The 19,582-nt window shown below is 39.3% G+C and overlaps 1 protein-coding gene across 1 annotated transcript in view; it reads right to left on the bottom strand.

Moving 5' to 3' along the window:
- ABLIM1 (actin binding LIM protein 1) overlaps positions 1-19,582 on the bottom strand; it is a 107,574-nt gene that overhangs the window by 22,832 nt on the left and 65,160 nt on the right. The window contains exons 10-13 of the mRNA XM_075718025.1: positions 13,307-13,384; positions 10,304-10,459; positions 5,499-5,534; positions 4,103-4,232 (exon numbers count right to left, since the gene is read on the bottom strand). Coding sequence (XP_075574140.1) covers positions 4,103-4,232; positions 5,499-5,534; positions 10,304-10,459; positions 13,307-13,384 — 400 coding nt within the window. The remainder of the gene's footprint in view (positions 1-4,102; positions 4,233-5,498; positions 5,535-10,303; positions 10,460-13,306; positions 13,385-19,582) is intronic.

The raw sequence follows: 19,582 nt of genomic DNA, 5'->3' as shown, positions 1-19,582 counted from the left end.
GCTTCTTTCTCTCAACCAAGTATTGAAAGACTACTCTTTCAGCTCAGCCATGTGAATTACAAGATGTGGGTACCTGCTACTTGCCCCTTCTCAAATGTACCCCATCCTCACACGGCATACACTGTCACAGCGATACGAGCTTGAGCTTTCAGGACCTTTACTGAGTTACCACACATAAATCCTGTCCAGGCCTAAGACCTTTATGTAAAATTTTCAGAAAATTGTAAATTCTTACAATGACTTACGTGACATATTTGATAAGAACCACACCCACCCCTTTGCCTACAGTGCTTGTAATCCCACTTGGCCTTTTGTATCGATAACTGAGATACATACCTAATTTACACGCCAGGTAATTCTTTGAAATCTGAAAACAATAGGCATGGATTTCCAATAGATCTTCTGATTTATCTATTGAAGAAGCTATTTTCTCAACAGAAAAAGAATGAAAATGCCACTTGAAAGAGTGTGAGCATTAATTTGGATTTACAGCAAAGAAATGTTGAAATTGCAAGGATTATGAATTAACTGCATGCTGAAATGAGCAGTGTATCTATTTTTAAGGGTCCCAATCTTTTAAGTTTGAAGTGAGATTTTTTTTTATAGTGACATAATAGGAAAGTTGAAAGTGCATGTTAACAAAAGTCATCTAAGAAAAGGCAAGAGTAAAATTAGTAATGGTGATCTGAATGCTTGGAAGAGCTATAAAGTTGAGATCTATTAGCATTTCTTGAAAGTTCATGGCAACAACTCCCTTGCAACTGTTTTTGATTATCTCCAGTTTATGATTATCTACATTAAGCAGCGGTGCCGGAATAGAATCTATGTTTGACTTACTCAGCTGCCTCTTTTTGAGCTCTCGTAGGTGATATAAGCTATGACCTTCTCCCCCAACAGAAGAGACAGCACAGCCAGAGAGTGCTCCAATAGGAATAAAAGTAAAACCACATTCACAGAAAGCAAGAAACAAAACTAAAAGCTTATTGATCTGAATGAGCTCCTTGAAGGGACACAATGAAAGAACAACCCTCCCCCAAATCAAACCATGGAAAATAACAGATTGAAAAAAAGAGAAATGACCAGATCCTCAGGTAGTGTAAATCCCTGCAACTCTACTGTCTTCAGCAGAGTCTGCTGATTATCACTAGTTGAGGAGAGGCCTAGAGATTTTAATTTTGCTTTGTTGGGCACTAACTATTGCCAATGTGATTAACAATGATTACCTTCCTTGTTGCCATTGATCTTTATATAATCTTTTTTTTTCTTCTTCTCCATATTTTTGATCACCTTGCTGTCATCCAGGCAATATTTGTAGTCAATTTTTAAATGCATGTTTTAAGAATGTGGAAATAATAATTAAATTTGATATGCTAACTGCTGTAGTGGTTGTTATGTACTGCTTTTAGAAAGAAGGTAAATTAGGCACATATACGTTCTAAATAGTAAATGATAATGCTTTCCTGTATATTTCTAATACGTAATTGCTTGATGACTCTTCAACTAGGGCCCTTAGAAATGACATATTTCCTCTGAAAAAAGGACATTATGTCTATACTAACGTAGTTTTAAGTGTAACGGCACATTTCGAGGCATGCTCAGCTATACAGCCAATGACAGCCTTACGGAGATACACCTTATTAGCTTTGACAGAATGCTAATAAATCTCCAGCCTGGAGGGTACTCCCTGGGGAGGCCTGGCTCCTTACCTTTGACATGGGGGATGAAGTGGTGTCGGAAGGGGGAGTTGGGGCGGGAGTCATGGTGAGTAGAGCTGAGACTGCTAGTGCGCAGGTATGACAACCGCTGCACACCAGTAGAGAGCAGCTCTGCAGCAGCAGGGAATCGGGGGGCAGAACAAAATGAAAACAAAGAAAAACAATAAGAGAAAGGCAGGGAAGGAGGCTTCAAAGGAAGAAAAAAAAAGGCATTGAACAATTAGGATTCTGGAAAGAAGGAAGGAGGAAAAAAAAAAGGTTAAAGACGTACCGAAGGGTTCATAAATATTAGACAAAATTACAGGAAGTATTAGAAGAGAGGCTCAGATTTGAACTGCATCGCTAATTTGGCATAACATTTATTGGCTTAACGAGCTTCTGATCTATGCCTTGTTATCAAGAAGTAGCCTGCTACCAGCATGCAAACATCACAAACATTGACGCTCAATTAGTTAAGAAAGCAGCTGTTTTGAAAAGTGCCTGACTAAAAAATGTCAGTCAAGAGACATGCAAGCTATTTTCTATTGTTTTAAGACATTCCAAAAATGCTGCCAACATCAGCTAGGGCACTGCGGGAGGAAAAGGCTGCAAACTTTTTCAGAACTTGTAGTACTCAAATTTTTGAAGAACCTTATGCTGACAACGTCAACACAGTGGTTCACTTCTCTCTCAAGGGCTAGCTGGGAGCCAAAGAGAAGTTATCTGGGGCCACTGGGTTTATTCAGAGAGAAATTATTCTTGCAAAAAACATGACGATAAGAAGTGCTATTAGGAGAAAAATGGTAAATATACATGTGCTATTATTCAACATGAATAATTACTGTAGGAAAATTATAAAGTAGCATTAACAATTACCCCAAAGCAGGGTAGCAAAGATCAAAATGATAAATTCTACACAATTACTTTTGTGTCATATGAGAAACAGAAACAGGTGAGCCAAAGATGAGATCATCTGAACAGAGATAAGTTTGAACAAATATCTTCTCAGAAAATCCCTCAGGCTGCAAACTTTTGAAGATTTTACATTTGGATCTAAACTCTGGCTTGAGCCCATCCACCCGTCACAAGAGTTACACAAACAGAGACTGCTTCTGGGGAAGGTCCTTGACTGAACCCAGACAGTAAAACTCAATCACAGTAAAGTCTGGAATTGGGCCTGGATTTGTTCATATCCCTGATAGGACTGATACAGATGGAAAAATCCCCTCAGAATTGCCAGAATCGAGAGACAGAAGTTTGCAGCTTTTTCACGTTTTTAAGTCTCTTTCGGTTTCAGTTGTAATGTCATCTTAAAACATGGTCATGTTGTCAGCACTAAGTACCAGACACAATTTGCTTCTGTCCCACCTCCCTTGGGTCCTTTAAATAAGGCATTCACTGACAGACACAATTAGCTGCTTTCAGCCCACCCCTAGCAGGAAATGGCTACAGCATTCAAGTTCTACAGTGGTGGCTCTATTATAAATCTTTAATTTTAAAAATGCAGCTCCTAGTATATGGGCTTTTGGCATCCCAACTGTTCAGCTGTAACCACCAAGGAAGATGGAACTGCGTGATTGTATCACTTAATTTAAAAACAGATCACAAAGATTTAATTCATTACCATAAACAATAAGATCAGTCCTGAAAAGTATTCAATGAATTGCATTTAGAGATAATTTTTAATGCAGTTTAGGTGTGGATGAACAATTCATTTTCATATCTTGCTTTTATATACACAATCAGTAATTTTGAATGCACTGGGAACCTGAATGACCTGTACATTTTCTATATTATACATAGAACTTGTACATCACTGCTAAGCCAGTAAATGAAGTTTGTGGTTTTTAAATGTTCCCAAGCAATTGCCTATGGCTTTAATTAAGAAATCTACCTCGCAAACCATGAGTCTATGTTTTAAAAAATGACTAGCAATTTGGAGTATCTAAAGGTTTTGCTCCTGAATCTGAGATTCCATGGCTGCACCAAGCTTTAAATGAATTGTTTTTTAGGAGGGAGGAATCCTACATTTACTGACTTTTGTAGAGTCAAGCCATAACTTTTGTTTCCAATATGTGATACTTTTCCCAAATTCCAAAATGAAGTTTGTGATTCACTGCTGCAAATTTTTGCTCGCTTTCAGAAACATACAAAGATTTAAAAAATAATTCATCAGAAACAAAACCAGAAGATCCATATTTGTGATGTAATAAACACTCATCAGCCTAGTGCAAAAGACTGCACCAATCAAGAACAAAAAACAGGTAGAAAAGCAGATATTAAAATATGCAACAATTTTTCAAGCCTGAATTTTCACTGCTAAGTGAAACAAGTGCTTCGCTGCACCACCAAGAGACATAATAAAGAAAGAATAGTTTTACATATACTTCTAATGCTGCTGCCCTTACCAGGTCTGTGGAAATGCTGAGGGGAACGTGACATGGTGGGTGTGTAGCTATGACGACTGTACACTGGAGAATTAATGGAGCCCTGACTAGTAGACCTGTGAATCATGCGATCCCGAACATCTTGATAACCCTGCAGAATAGAAGCATTCACTAATAAATGTAAATGCAGATTACACATCTTTAGCAGCACTTAACTTCCATGGATTTAAAGACAACAGCAGAAGCTACCGAAATAACAATATCCCCTAAGCTTTCAACCTATTTCATTATTACTGTTCTCTAATGATCTGTTCCAAAGACTCCATTTTTATAGTCTGGTTCAGAGTTCAGTCTTGGAAGGTTCCAGCTCCACCTGTAATTTCTATTAAATTCTATACAATCCTAGATTTGCCCACATTCCTGTGGCTCCATAAGGGAAGCTGCATTCAGAGTATGTCTGTACATTCAGAGTATGCAGCGTACTGCACAAGATACATGAGCTAGCCTTGAGCTAGCTAACTTGGAGACCAGCAAGAGTTCCATAGCTGCAGCACAGATCTCTCTATGGCTTCATTTACCATGTGTCTTGACTAGCTACATCAAAAGGTATTTAGTATCAAAATTAGATTCCTTTTTGTATCTGAAAACATAACACCTTCTCATATATAATTCAATTTACTTGGTTTCCTGGGAAAAAAAAGTCAATAAAAAAATAAACAAAACCCCCTCAAGACAAACAAAAAAATGACCCGCCCAAAACTCCCCAAAGCGAACCAAACCAGGACAAAAGGGACAGGACTGATGTTCATGCATGAAGATTTACAAGAATTTTTATAGTCACTTTTTTAACATGTAGCAATCACTGCAACTTTTACATTGCAAATAAGCAACACTCCCCAGCCCCAAAAATGATTATGCTTCTGCAATGGCATCTATTGTATCCTGAGAAATGACTTCCCAAATGTTCCATGTTATTGTGATGTTCAAATTAACTCCTAGGGAAAAGCAAAACCAAACCAAACCATAGTTATGTTTTCTTCAAGACAAAACTGCACATGTTTTAGTAGCGAACATAGCTTATTATTTAGATGCTTAGAGCAGCATTTTAGCTTTAAATCATCCAGTTCCTGAGATCCACCTGTGCCACAAGAAGGATGAATGTGCAAGAAGTGACCTCTGCTGGAGAAATGACTCTGCTTTATAGAAAACACATGGGTAGGAGTGGTAGCTTCATTTTTTGTACAAACTGTCAATAAGAACTTAAGGTTTCCTTTTGCAGTTATTTTTTGTTACGTTAAAACATGTCTACGTGGCAAACAGAGATGCATCAGACTGATAGCAAAATCAACACCTGCACTTGAAGTGAATAATTCTAATCACAGTAAGATACTGCCCCCAAAGGTTCCACCAAACTTACTTCTGCAGAAGGGGTAGGCGATAATGTCCTTGGAGACTGCAAAGGCATAAAAAATAAGGTTACCGAAACATCATTGCATATCCTGGGCCAGAAAATCTAAACATTGCTCCAGATACATGGATATAAGACAACGTAAAATGGCAATGCAGAAATTGCTGAGGCCATTGCAGCACCGGAACTTGCTTTTTCCACATTGTTTAGGAACTCGTCCATAGATCATTGAAGCAATTAAAGTTTCTGGGAGAATCTTTATAAGCGTGATTAATTCAGTCAAATACCATGCAACATCATCTCTCAGCCATCTAATCATTGTGGTAATTAAAACATAGCTGTAAAGATCAAAATCAGAAAGGGTTATTAATTTAATAACCATGCCTGTTATGAAGAAATCTTTAAAGTGGAAATCAAAAGTAAATAATCTTAACTCAGAGCTTTGCATTGCATCAGAAATACAGAATAACTTCCAGGACTAAGTGTGTTTTTCCTCCAACACACAAACTCTGGCAAAAATGTGCTTCTCCCCAAGGCCTTACATTTCATACCCATGCAAAGGAGTATGTAGTTGTCATCAACATTTCTTTGATATGATCTCCTTTAAATCTCTGTGTTCTTCCATGGTTACGTAAGGAGAACAGACAGGGATTACAAGCATGTATACTGAAAGAACTGCACAAATGCCAGTGGGCAGAAATATGCACAATATTATGAAAAGTCTCTATTACAGAGATAGGGAAACTGAGGCAAGAAATACCTTTAGAAATGAAGCATAAGATCATGCATACGTTGATGGTACAAACAAGAATAAAGGCTATGTATAATCACCAGTTATGTGCTCTTTAATCACAAGACAATTTGAAGCTGGAAGATCAGGATTTAATTATTTTCTTCATGCACTAAACTTCAGTATTATTCAATTGCCATAACAAACTGAGCAAGAGATTATGCTTTTAAATAAGACCACAATTATTATAGAATGATACAGCTATTAAGATAATGTCTCAGAAGCAAAACTGCTGATTTTGGTCTAACTTACAATAATATACAACAGCAGTAGTGTAAAACCTATGCAGAATTTCTGGTAAGAAATATCCAGCTACACATTTTGCATTGAGAGATCATTAACTCTCACGGAGCTGGTGACACTGTGAATGCAAAGTATCCAAACAAAGGAGTGACATTTTTGATCTGGGTACAGAACATCTTTCAGCAAGTTCCCATAAAGCTTTTTAAAGACTGCTTTTGTTACTTTCCATCAAAGCCTTGCATGTCTTTTACATTCTTGTTTTCCTAATCCTTACAACTGTACCAGTTCTATACAGCAAACCACCATTTCATTATAATCTAACAGCAGCAGCCATAAAAACTGTTCCACATGAAACATATCGTACACAGTGCTTCGTAGCATCATCCTCCACAAAAACCCGAGAGCTAATCTAAAACTTTCAGTATGAATGAAAAAAGCACATGTTGTGATGTGCGTTCCCACATTCTTCTAATAGTAATTTATGTGTTACTGTAAGTAAATAAATTTCCATAATCTGCTGTGGTTGCCTAGATGCTAAGGTAATCACTACTGTAAAAGACAGTCACAGGAATCTAAGACTGGGAAGACATCCCAGAAAGTAACATGCTGAATCCCTGATCAACCTTTCATGTATTTTTACTCCATCACTCTCTGACATCATCTCGTTGCTTTTTGGGAAATGGCACCACACTCTGCAGCCAACCTACTATTTTATCATGCACAGGTGAATTTGCCATATCTCAAACTGTGAGTCTGCCAAGGAATGCTTGGTTCTTCAGGGTTTATGAGATCTTTTAAAAACTGGTCTATCACAGAAGTCTACACTAGTCAGTTCAAAATAGAGTGTGCAGCTCAGTTCCAGAACAGTAATCCAGTGGAAATACAGAGTGATGACTCCAGATTTTTTTTAAAAAAAAGTCTGGGTAGAGAGCCTATTCTGACCGCATTTACAGTAAAAGTTCTACTCACTGCAACAGGCTCAATGCCCTATCACTTGGAGATCAAAGGGGCTGCTCTAATACCTAAAGTTGTACAGGTCGTTTTGTGCTCTGGGAAATTTCTGCAAACTTTTACAGGTGTCATTTTGTAACACAAGTTCCAGCATTTCACACAGACCTCAGTTTAACTGTCTTTTTATTGAACTACCAGGTAGGATGCCTGCTCCATTTTGAAGCATCTATCACATTAGAAAAAATCCTTTTATTTTACGGCAGCTTGTTTACTGAAAGCTGTTACAGACATTCAGTACTTTCAACAGACAGAATACTAGAAACAAAGGACATGCAGGTAAAATGCTGCTTCTCTCAATATTTATGCAGCAAAAGTCAGAGCCGAGAACAGGCGATTTCAGTGCTCACCAGGCTGCTGCTAGCAGGGCCGAAGTTACAGGACATTAAGAACCTGAGTAACTGACAGTTTCTGGAAACATTATGACTACCTTAAGGGTCAGCCTCAGTAGCAGCAGATTTGTTTGCAGATCTCACTTTGCATCTCTTCATCTCTGTTATACCAGCAGCTAAGCCACCCCGCCATGCGCTGCCTTTCCCCCCCGCCAGCGGCGGGAGGACCTCAGTGCGGGGCGCGCCCCGCCAGATGGCGCTGTCTGCAAACACGTGCCGTGACAGGCTCCCACAGGAGCCGGACGGGGATGTGACTGAACGGGAGAGGTGAGCGAGAAACTTCGTGAAGCATTTCCCTGCCATTGCAGTAAAGAAGAAAGCCTCATGCTGTGTCTTCTCACTTTCTGTGGCTAAAGTACGTCATTTGCTTGTAGCCCATTCTCCTGCCTTCACTTTGGTGGCTCCTGCACATCCCCCCTCTACACCCAGAAATCTTTTTTAGCCAAGTTTGGCGCTTTTTTCTTTTTTTTTTTTTTAATATTGGGGTGAAGGGCATTTCTAGTGTACAGGCTTAAACTCAGGGTCCCCTTTTACTTAACACCACCACATACACACACTTCGCAAAGAGAACGCATGTTAAATCACTCAAAGTCTGCAAATCCCTTCCATGACAAAACATGTCACGTCCTTTGCTTTTTAAAGATGACGGTGACTGACGTACGATGCACCAAGACTGGGGTGTCACTCGATTACCACAACACAAACACAAAGTAAGAGATCACTCTACCCCGACGGGCTTGTGTTCGTTAGGGCAAGGGACGGGAAGAGAAACAGGTACAAAGAGGTGAGGTAACTTGCCCAAGGTGACAGAACCCAGCAGTAGCATTGCGTGGAAAACCCAGATCCTCTGAAAAGAAGGTTAGAGCCCTTCTGTTTTCAGAACAAATTTCTGTAGTCACCAGAAATTAATTGGATTTAATGCTGGTGAAAATACGGGGTAAGAAAACCCCAAAGGCTTTTGCTGATTCTATCCCCAGAACAAGCGTAACGGCAGACAGCTTCCACCATACTGCTTTATCAGCTTCCAACATACTGCTTTGTCAGTGAGAAGCTTCCCCTTAAGGATTAACAAGTAGTTCACCTTCTCTGGGTGAGACTAGTTCCTCCTCTGCAACTAACAAGAGACTCGTCTTTGCAGAGGGCTTTGTGGAATGGGTCAGGCCTGGTGGAACTGGTCAGAGGTGACCAATGCAGCTCACAGCGGTTTTGAACCAGATGTCAGCTGGATTCACTACCAACATAAATTTGAGAGGGGAAATTCTGTAATATTGTGGCCTGTTAATCTCTTATTCCTGAGCTGAAAAGTCTCCCGAATTTCCAATTCATGTTATAATTTAAAAAACTAACCCTATAAAACATTAAAGAACAAAGCAGAAAGACTGAGGCAGCTCTGATCTGTTGCTAAGAGAGCAGGTTATCAGTCACTGACCTGGGCATCTTTAGACCACTGGTGCCTGAATGTTTTACTGTACTTCCTTCTTCCTCAGCTCATCTTCATACCTAATTCAGTTACAGCCAGTAGAGTCACTGAGATTGCAAGGAAGTAAATCCAGTTCCACGTCCATTTAAACTTGCGTTCTGCAAGTCTTGATTTGCACTCGGATGGCATTACATGAAAAAACCTGCTTCGTGATCTGCACTGGAACCGTGTAAATAGTAATTGCAGCTATGGAAGTTCACCTGAGAAAACTGGGGACCCTACAACCTGACAGATATCTTTAAATACAAATTTAAGAGAATAAATTAGATGGTTTTTTTTCTATCATTGCAGGATACAAGAATCCTTACTAAATGTCAGCACTTAAAAGTGTGAAGCAGCTATTTCCATAACACAACTAACCTGCTTTCCCAGGTGGAAAAGCACTTCATCCTGACCTAGTTCAGATTTTATCCAGTATGTCTGGCAAAGTGCTCTGGAAATACATTTCGCTTCAATGTGAGGGAAAGCATCCCGCTGCTCTTAATCCTTTTACTGCCACAGAACATCAGAACATTCTGTTCTGAATATCAGTGCTGTACAGCACACAAGCTTAGCTTTTACCTCACATTCTGGACTTTGCTGTACCCAAAGACTAGGATATCCAGGTAAGTTAGGAGAATGCACATGCAGACAGGCTGCAAATCTCCCCCCGCCATTCCTCTGCCAGTGGCTGGTGTTAATATAGGTGTTCAATTGCATGTTTAATTGTGCAATTTCGCACATGAGGCATCATCATGATTGTTCCCATTAAACCCAGATCAAACAGACAAAAAGCACTTTGAACAGCAGCAGCAACAATATCAAGGAGTGTCAATTAGATAAAGTGTTTCAAAAGAGGATAGAAGCGAAGCAGGCTTTGAATAAAGCTTATAGCAGAATGGGTTGCTTGTCAGTTCATTACCTCTCCAAGACTCTGTCTCTCCTGTCTGTCCTCGTAGGCAGAAGTGTAGAATGGCTCATAAGTAATTAGGTCTGGACGTTCAATGTCATAAATGGCCTTGACTTTGGGAATGGCTGCTAAATCCTTGTAATCAAGGATCTCATTGTCTACTTTTGCCTGAAGGTCAAAGACAGAAGATTAATTAACTTACACAAATGCACCGGTAATTTCTGTTTTACACAATTTATGATTTTTGTGTATTTGTTGTCACACTGTTGCTATGGAAAACCCTTTCCGGCACTCCACATGCGAAGTGATTGCTTCTTGTTCTTCTCCAGTACACCTCCTCTGCAAAACCACAGAGTTTTCTCAGTTTAGGAAAGAAAGAACATGGCATATATAGATCTAATACATAAGTTTCTTATCCCCAGCAGTGAGCTGGAAACTTCAGTTCCACAAATGACATATTTTGTGGCCTCAGGCAAGTATTTTCACCTTTCTGCTCTTGTTTTCCCATATGTAAAAATGTGTGATAACATCAATTTCATTTGCAGATTACAGAGATCATGAGATGATTCCATGCAGAAGACCAGAGACAGAAAGCCAACTTATAACTGCACACAAGAGGAAATACAACTTATTACAAAGAAATAAAAAGGCAAGAAGGACTATTTGTCAGGACTGCGTATCCAAACTCCCAATTGAAATTATTAAATTGCATTCATTACTCAACCTATACCCAAGCTTCTAAGGCATACATTGCTTACTAATTGCATACTACATAGTACTAACATTGACTGTTTTTTCCACTAAAACTGCAAGGATCTCTTGACAAGATAAAAAATTGAAGAAGGAAATTAGTTCCAAAGACAACTGCAGAAGGAGCTAGAAAGAGGCCTACAGTTTCGATAGCTAATATCTTTCCTTACTTAGAAGAAGACCTGTTAAAAAAAATCATCATACATTCTTACCTACCTTACAGAAATACATTTGATGATTAAAAGTGAAAGAGAATATTCAAATTGGGTTTCAACTCTTCTACTAGGTATTTTATTTTTTCATAGCAGGTGGCACAAGGCAGGTAGGCTGATCTGTTTCTACTCACATTCAGTTCTGTTCTTCCTGAGTACTAGCACCTAGTATTTTCAGATTTAAGTGTGTTTGCCTTCCCAAGCTCTCCTAACAACCACTGGTCTTGATGGTACTTAAGCAATGCCATAAATTAGAAACAATACAAAACATTTTTTGATAGAGAAAAAGGTTTGAAATTCACTTTCTAAAAATAGCCTCAAATCTGTTTAGTTTTGACTGACCAGATGTAACAAAATACCATAAGCCAATTTAATCCTTAAAATACGCAGATATATTAATGTATGTTATTTCTGTAATATTTTTACCACAGTCTGTTAGTGACCTGCAAATATGTCTGGATATTCTTAATCCAACATAAATTACCCCAGACATTTTTGTAGACCCTGGTCTAGGCCACCACGTTGCCCTACAGACTGTGCCGTTGAGCAGCAGTTAAATTTCATAAGCTACAGCTTATGAAGTTGACATTACCAGCAAGGTGACAGTTCTCCAGGATATGCTCTGTGTTTTGATATCTGCAGTGTGAACATTTTTAATATATCAGCTAATTTTTGTTGTTGTTGAAATGCACTGAACAAGTAGTATTTAACTCAAACTCAGGGCTTGAGATTTGTAATTTTGGTAATTTTTCTGCACTATTATACATGTAACTGATAATTTTTTGTGTCTTACGCTATATTTTCACCTATATAATCTTAAGGTTATCTATAAAATCAGTGATTCAGCATTATGCATAGGTAACGGAAACGAAAGTTTGCCCTGTAGTCTGCCTCTTCTTCCCAGCATGCCTTCATCTTTGCTCCCCTCGTAATGGACTCTTTCTCACTAACTTGCCTTCCTGTGATTTTCTTCCTTAGCTGTTATCTTCTGCTTCTGCTTTGGATTTTGTGCAGGTTATCTGAGAGCATGTTTTATATGAAGACAAAGGTTATATGGACTTTCAAGGAACAGGACTCTTAAACGGATGCGAATTTTTGGAAGTGTAGGTTATATGCACAGAAATACAGCAAGTTTGAGAAGGCTGAGCTCTTCTGTTATTCACCAAAGTACATCTGAGTTGATATTCTTTCTCCTTAGAACCAGATTAGTACAGCCACAACACATGACTTTTTTTGACCCTGTGGACTTCTCTGCCAAGGAAAAAAAAAAAGGTACTGACACTTACAACACTGAAATGCCTGAAAAAAGTGGTATGAAAATAGGAGAAACACATCATTCCTTTGAAAATTTTGGGCCAATCTTCTGCTAATGTATTTCCACTTTTAATTTCTAAGATCTTATGGGCTAAAAAGGTACCAATAACAAGGCCAAGAAGTGAAAGAGATCCTCTAAAATAATGAAAGAGGAGGCTTGATTACTGAAGGAATCATATTAAACTCTACATCTCAGGTAACCACAAATAAAATAGTATATCAATAGCTTTGCATTTTCAGCACTGTTAGTTTAGTAAAAGAAGGATGCCTAATACTGTTTTTATTCTTAAATAAAAATCACCTTTCCTTCCACAACCCAAACATCTGACTTCTGAAACAGAAGGTCTTGTATCAGCCAGGCTTCTTTTAGTGTAGCTGATGCTCCTCCCCATGTCCTGCAACTGCAGACAGCAGATCTCTCAAGAACTGTGTATCCAGGTGCACAGATCTCCTCACATAACCCCTAACAAAGTCAAATGACCTGTCTGCCTTCTGTCCCTCTTCACATCGCCAAGTGACTTCAAGAGATTTACTGTATCTTTCTAAGGGGAACGTGACCTGGAAAAGGCCTACCCTGCTCTTGAAATTCTGTAGTTATAAAAACTACATGGCGAGAATTTTAACAATTAGCCACTAGAATAAAGGCATTAGCATCAGTATAAAAGTGATTTATTTCAGCTTGGAGTAATTCATGTGCAAGCAAGGGATCAGCAGCTTATCCATCAGAAGGAATACTTACATAGATAGTGTGGCCTGGAGAGCCAGGTATACTGGAACCTGGTCTGGAATAAATACTTTCTGATGATGTTCTTGTAGGCTGAAAAACAAAAAGTAACTTTTCAGAAACTTGAAACCATTAACATTGGTAATTTCGATTTTAAGTGAAGAAATCTGCACACCTCTTGAAATTAACTGAATTTAGAAAAAATATCAACACAAACGCAAGCATTCTGGCAAGTTTCACAATCTTGTGAGGCAAGTGGGCTATTTTTTGCTAGGTGAAGGAGTGCTGTGAGAGGGGAAAGAGGTTTTCTAAATCATACAATGTAAAAGACTGATAACAGTAATGAACAAAATCAAATTACACCTGCCAGAGACACTGCAAGGAGCCATACAAACTACGAACCAGGATAGCCCTGCTGGTCATTTTATCAAAATGTTAGTTCACAAACAGCTAGAGGTTTCAGCAGTTCAGCAGACACAACTGTTGAGAGGAGCACAGCACACATGTTATCACTTTCCAGCTGTTCCATCACTGGATTTCCATTATGAATACAGAACTTAATTCAGTCCTTCTAAGTAGAAGGACCAGAAATCCTTGTCTTTGAGCTGTTCCCTACATCTGCAGCATAATCTAGATGCAACATGAAAGCTGAACTGTTGATTGAAATGTCATGATTCCCCATACTGCAAAAGTCCTGATGTTTAATGAAAATGCCCTGCAAACTGAAATTCATGAGAACAGTCACATCCCTACAGAGTGAGTGCTGTTACACATTTAGTAGCTTTTCCAACACTTCATCAGGACTAAACAGACACTGATTCCCTGGGAAAAGCTTTGTGAGAGGAGACAAAATAACTTATCACTGAGATGTGGGGATCGTGAAAACTTGATGAATTCGGAAAACATCTATTCGATCCAAAGTCACCCAGGCAATTACTCCTAAATTTGGCATGCAGCAGACACACAAAGGTAGTCACCCACTTGCAACCAAGAAACCATGAACAATTTTTGCTCCCTATTTGACTGCAAAGAACCAAATCTCATCACAAAGAAATGCATCATCAGATGACTCTGATGACACTAGTGCAAGTGGGATTCTTCAAAGTCACTGAAAATTAAATCTTAGTAAATAGTCCTTACCTCGTCAGCTTGGGACATTGAACTATGGGACCTTCAGGCACACACTGAAGAGAAACAATCAGCCTGGCTTGCTGATTGTTCTTAGAAAGTATCTGGACTGAACACAACAAGGCTACTGGACCTTTCTTATCTCTCAGCACACATTTCCTGAAAGGATCCTTCAGCAGACCTCAGAGTCTTCCTACCTTTTATTTCATAACCAGGAAAGCTATTGGAATCATCCATATAAAAAAATGCTGAAGACTAGTTGTGGATCATACAGCAGGCTTTCTCTGACTTCATTTGTGGAAATGAAATCACCACATTCAGGGAGGGTCAGAGGAATAAAAGGCTTTGAACATGTTCCACCAAAAAACATGAAGATTCAGACCAAACAGAACAGATGTGACCATAGATTAACACAGTCACAAATCCTTTCCAGAGCATGTCTGAGAACGCTTTCTTAGCTGGACCTTTATGTGTTTCTTTCCTTTTCTCTCTGTAGCTGCAAATTGCTACATCCCAAAAAGGAACAGAAATTTCTCAGCTGTCCTTAAGCTTCTCCCATGATGCAACTGAAGCAAAAAACACAACAACAACAACCTGCTTCATGGAAATGTTACAAGAATTAAGCTGGAAAATCTGGCTGTTGTTGAGAAACACTTCATTCCCCCTTCACATGTAACATGTTGCTGCAGTTGCTATGGAAAACAATTGCTTTCATTACAACACAGGGAATGGTATTAAATAGTTGAGGTACTGTTAGGGGTGTCTCTGCTACCCTAGGCTTTTGGCAGACATACTTTGTCTGCTCAGTTCTCCCTGTTGTAGGAAAACAAGCATAGAGGCAGTTACAGCTTCTTCCCCCCTGGGAAGCAACCCTCTGGGTTGCTCTTTGCTCTGGATCGCTCTTCACTCTGGATCTTTTATAATCACTTCAGAAAACAAGAAATTCTGAGCCCTCAGTCCATCTCCTTAGTCTCATCTCTTAGTGTCACTGCTAAAAACCTTTTCACTTGTATGGATCACTTCAGTGAATTTATTAAATAAAGTTAGACTCCTTAAGAAGATAGTTTCAGCCACATCCTGCTAACAACTTTCTTAGGTGCTCTTAACACAGGAGTACAGGAGCAGTTTGTCAGATGGACTGGCAAGCTGTAGCACCTGTTCTTCATTTCCTCACTGTGTTTCTGCTTCAAGTTCCTCATTACCATCCCATTAACACAGCCATGAGCCAGATATGACACCCTTTAAAACCAGTCTTCTATTTTCTGTAATTCTTCCTGCACACATCAATTTTACCTTCCACCTATTGCAAAGCTCCACATTCCCTGGGTAGGATGCCATCCTGCCAGCCACTGCCTGAGCAGACACCATTCCTCTCCAAAGGAGCTTAATCCAAGCAGACCTGGAACTCTGTGGCTCCTCTATCTGCCCCCAGTCCTTTATCTTGCTTAAGTTTATGACATACCCCTGAAGACAGTGCATGAAAAGGAGGACTTCCACATCTACTCACCCCTCCTGCCTCACTTTGCCCTATTTTTTGTTTTTAATTACACAGGCTGTTTCCATCGCAGACGGCTATTTCCTACTCTGCTGCTCCCATGTGGTCTGGAATCCTTCACAGCTTTGCACTTTCCCCTAAAAACAATTGCATTGCACTTAAAAACATTTGTGCTGCTTGCCTTAACAAACATACACTAAAGATTCCTTGATATAAGCTGTTTCTCTGGCATACTTTTAGTTGCTATGGTTGGCCCCTCTCCTAAGAGACCTATAACAGCTGACTGAAAATCTGTGATGTGGTATGGCTGTTATTAGACTGTACATTACATCTTCATTAGCAGTTGAGAATCCCTGACACTGTGTACTACTGTTGTGACTCTGTATCTTAAACAGGTGGCAAGAGACACACTGGAGGTCAAGTTCTCTGTTGATGTAACTGCAATGGGGTGTAAAGTCCACCTTAGAAGAGAGCTGATCAGAGTACAGGTGAAACAGAAAGAGCGGCTATCCCTGATTTAACCTTTAACCTTCAGTGGAGATATCACATGAGCATCTCTTGCACACACTGTTGGAAGAAGACAGGCAAAGAAATCAGAGGAAACATCCTTCAATAAAAATGCATTAATTTAGAGGTATTTCCTTCCATCACAATAGTCCTATCACACTTGCTACACTCCCAGCAACAAAACAAGTTAAGCTGCCTTACTACTTCTACAAACAGATCTGGAACACTATATGACTGTTCTTGTTCTGGAAGATTTCAAATAGAGATTTTCATAATGCCACCTTTGTGCAGAGAAATTTAAAGCAAACTTCTATGAAGAACTACAACTAATCTTTTTTCCTTTTCTTGTGGTGCATGGCTTTTCTCCACATTTTCTGACAGTAGAAGAGTCATCTCTTTTTTTCTTTCCTCTTCCACCAAAATGGATGTAACAGTAGTAAGTATATCAATATGGGATGTCTGTACCAGATACAGGAAGTCTATGAAGTATATGAAAAAAATCAATAGAAATTCAGTCAACAGAAATTCATCCATGTCATTAAAGGAGCCAAAGGACAGAACCAGATCACAAAGTATCTAATCTGCAAGACTTCCCAGTATTTCCCACTTTATCACAGACTTCTTGTCTTTATGTTTTTGTTTGTCATTCCATGCATTTGTCTTCAATGCAAAAGTCCTTTACCAACTTCATTTGCAGATTGGCAAAGGTAACACCAACTATCATGCTCATCCTATTTAGTTCACTGTGAATGCCAATGCTCAATTATTGTATCACCCATGCATATGCCCCAAACTGATTAACTTGTTATTTTAATATTAGATTGCAAAGCTTAAGATGTTCATCTGCATTTACTTCAGTTTGTCATGTCATCATGCATGGCACATCATCTAAATAAATAACGTCTTAAAAAAAAATCCACGCTAGAGCCATTCACATCCAGATGCTGCTACAATGTGGTGGCTCTGGCTTTCTCAAGCACAGATGTTCAGAATCATGCTCTACAAAAACTTGTAAGTGCAGGCAACCAGATCAAAACCGATCCCAAGAACATCTGGCCAAATGGATGCACTATTGTTTAACAAAGGCATTGACAGTACCTGCCTTAGTCTTTTGATAGAGTTCATTATGCAAGGCGGTGATAATAGCTGCAGAAGAATCAATATGTTTTCACTTAACAACATTTAACATTATAGCTTAAGCAAATTTTCTACACCTCAGAAGCTACTTTAAGTGAAGCATGTTTATAAAATAAGCTACTAGAAGATTAGGATGTAATTTATTCTACTAGGCAGACATAGCTTTGCAATAGCAAGGAATTTGGCTTTCGTAGTACAACACTTGCTACTGACTACTTGCTTCATCAACTGCAAGGTTTTACAGTTATTTAGGACTTGGAACCAGGGTCTATTAAACACAGGCTTCCTATGGATTTCAGCAATTTTCAGTGGCCGTGTACAAGACCAATAAAGCACTTCAGTGTTACAGCATTCATTGTGCCTGTCTGCTAGCTTAGCTGTACCTTACTCCTTACGAGAGCATTTCCTTCAAATGCATGCATTCATTATTTCTCTGCCTAAAAGATCTACACTATGTATGCATCAAGACGAAACTAGTGAACAGGTTTAGTTCAAATTCACACAGACACACATATTAATAGGTTACAACTAATTTTCCTTTCCTTTCTAGACATAAAGGCCAGACAGAAGAACGAATTTTCAGCACATAATCATTGAAGGCACTTTGCTACCAAATAAACTCTTTTTACAAGACTACTTGTGGCAAACGTAGCCTTCACCAAGAGTAAGTTAAGTGGAAAGCAGAAGAAAATAAAATGAGAAGACCAGAACATACTGAATTAAACACCTAACTTCTCAGAGAATTCACAGGATTTCACGCTATAATTTTCAACCTACAATTTTCATGTAGATTCAAGCCGTTGGCCCATCTTTATAGCAACAGCAATGATAGCGTCTTTGTGTCTACTCTGCAGAAGAACACTTGAAGCCAAAATCTGCCTTGAATTACACTTTGTATAATCAGCTTGTAAATCTAAACAGAATTTAATACTGACAAAATTTACACAAGAGGGTATTCATCTGACCCTAAGCTATTTGTATCCTACACAGTCTACAAAGCAAGAATGAGAACATACCTTTATTTTGACATGGGCTGCTCCTATTTTGCCTTGCGTATTTTTCTAGTACATTGGATAGGATTTATTTTTCTAATCCTAAAGCTCCTGGATTTCAACACTGGAAACTCAGACTCGTGCATGCTAAGCTGAATGCAAAAAGCCACTACACTGGCCTAAGAGGTGACTGAAATGGTCCAGCAGTTTGCTGTTCTCAGACTCCCAACAATGGATTCCATAAGGTCTAGGACTGCAGAGGCATTGCCCTCCTGCCCTCCTTTGGAGCACTGATAACACATCTTTATAGCCGTATTTTCTTGATATGTGTTTCTGCAGCTAACAGGGAGAGCGGCGTTCAAGAGTGGTTAATGCATTGCAACATCCTAAGTTAACTGACTAAAGTACTGTGCAGGACAAAGGGCACAGGGCTTGCATTAACTCCCACTGAATCGCAGCATTGGATTCAACCATGTAACACTATCCTGCAGCCTGCATCTAACACAAACACCCCGCCTGGGCTGATGATATGACTACGTCTACTTTGCAATTAGAGATGTGAAGGCAGCATGAGCAGACACAACGGAAATCCAGTGGTATGGACTGTATCAGCCTGTCTGCCCACCGCTAGCCTGTGCTAAGTCCAGACCGGTACCTTCTTACTTTGTTACCAGGTGAAAGCTACCTCAGGTGTGCCTGCATGCAGTACAGCCACACGTCCCCTCACAGCAGGCACAACTAATACATAAGCACTGCCCTGAAGGAGAAGAAATAGAAGTGGGTGGTGTTTGTAGGTGCAAAGCAAACTCAAGGAAGTCTGAAAGTAGAAAGTCCCAAATCAAGAGGACAGGGAGGACCTCCCAACTCGGACATGGATGTGACCTGGACTAGAGAGAGGCAAATTCTCTCAGGCAGCACATAGAACATGTCCAAACCTGGAATTTTGTAAATATTTTCTCAACTAAAGTATTCATGTGTAGTTGGCCAATACATATAAAAAAGGAACTGATTTAACTGATTGCCTTTTTTTTC

Source organism: Pelecanus crispus, chromosome 10 (genome assembly GCF_030463565.1).
Source record: "Pelecanus crispus isolate bPelCri1 chromosome 10, bPelCri1.pri, whole genome shotgun sequence".
In the NCBI taxonomy this organism is placed as follows: domain Eukaryota; kingdom Metazoa; phylum Chordata; class Aves; order Pelecaniformes; family Pelecanidae; genus Pelecanus; species Pelecanus crispus.
This window is presented reverse-complemented; position numbering and strand designations above follow the sequence as displayed.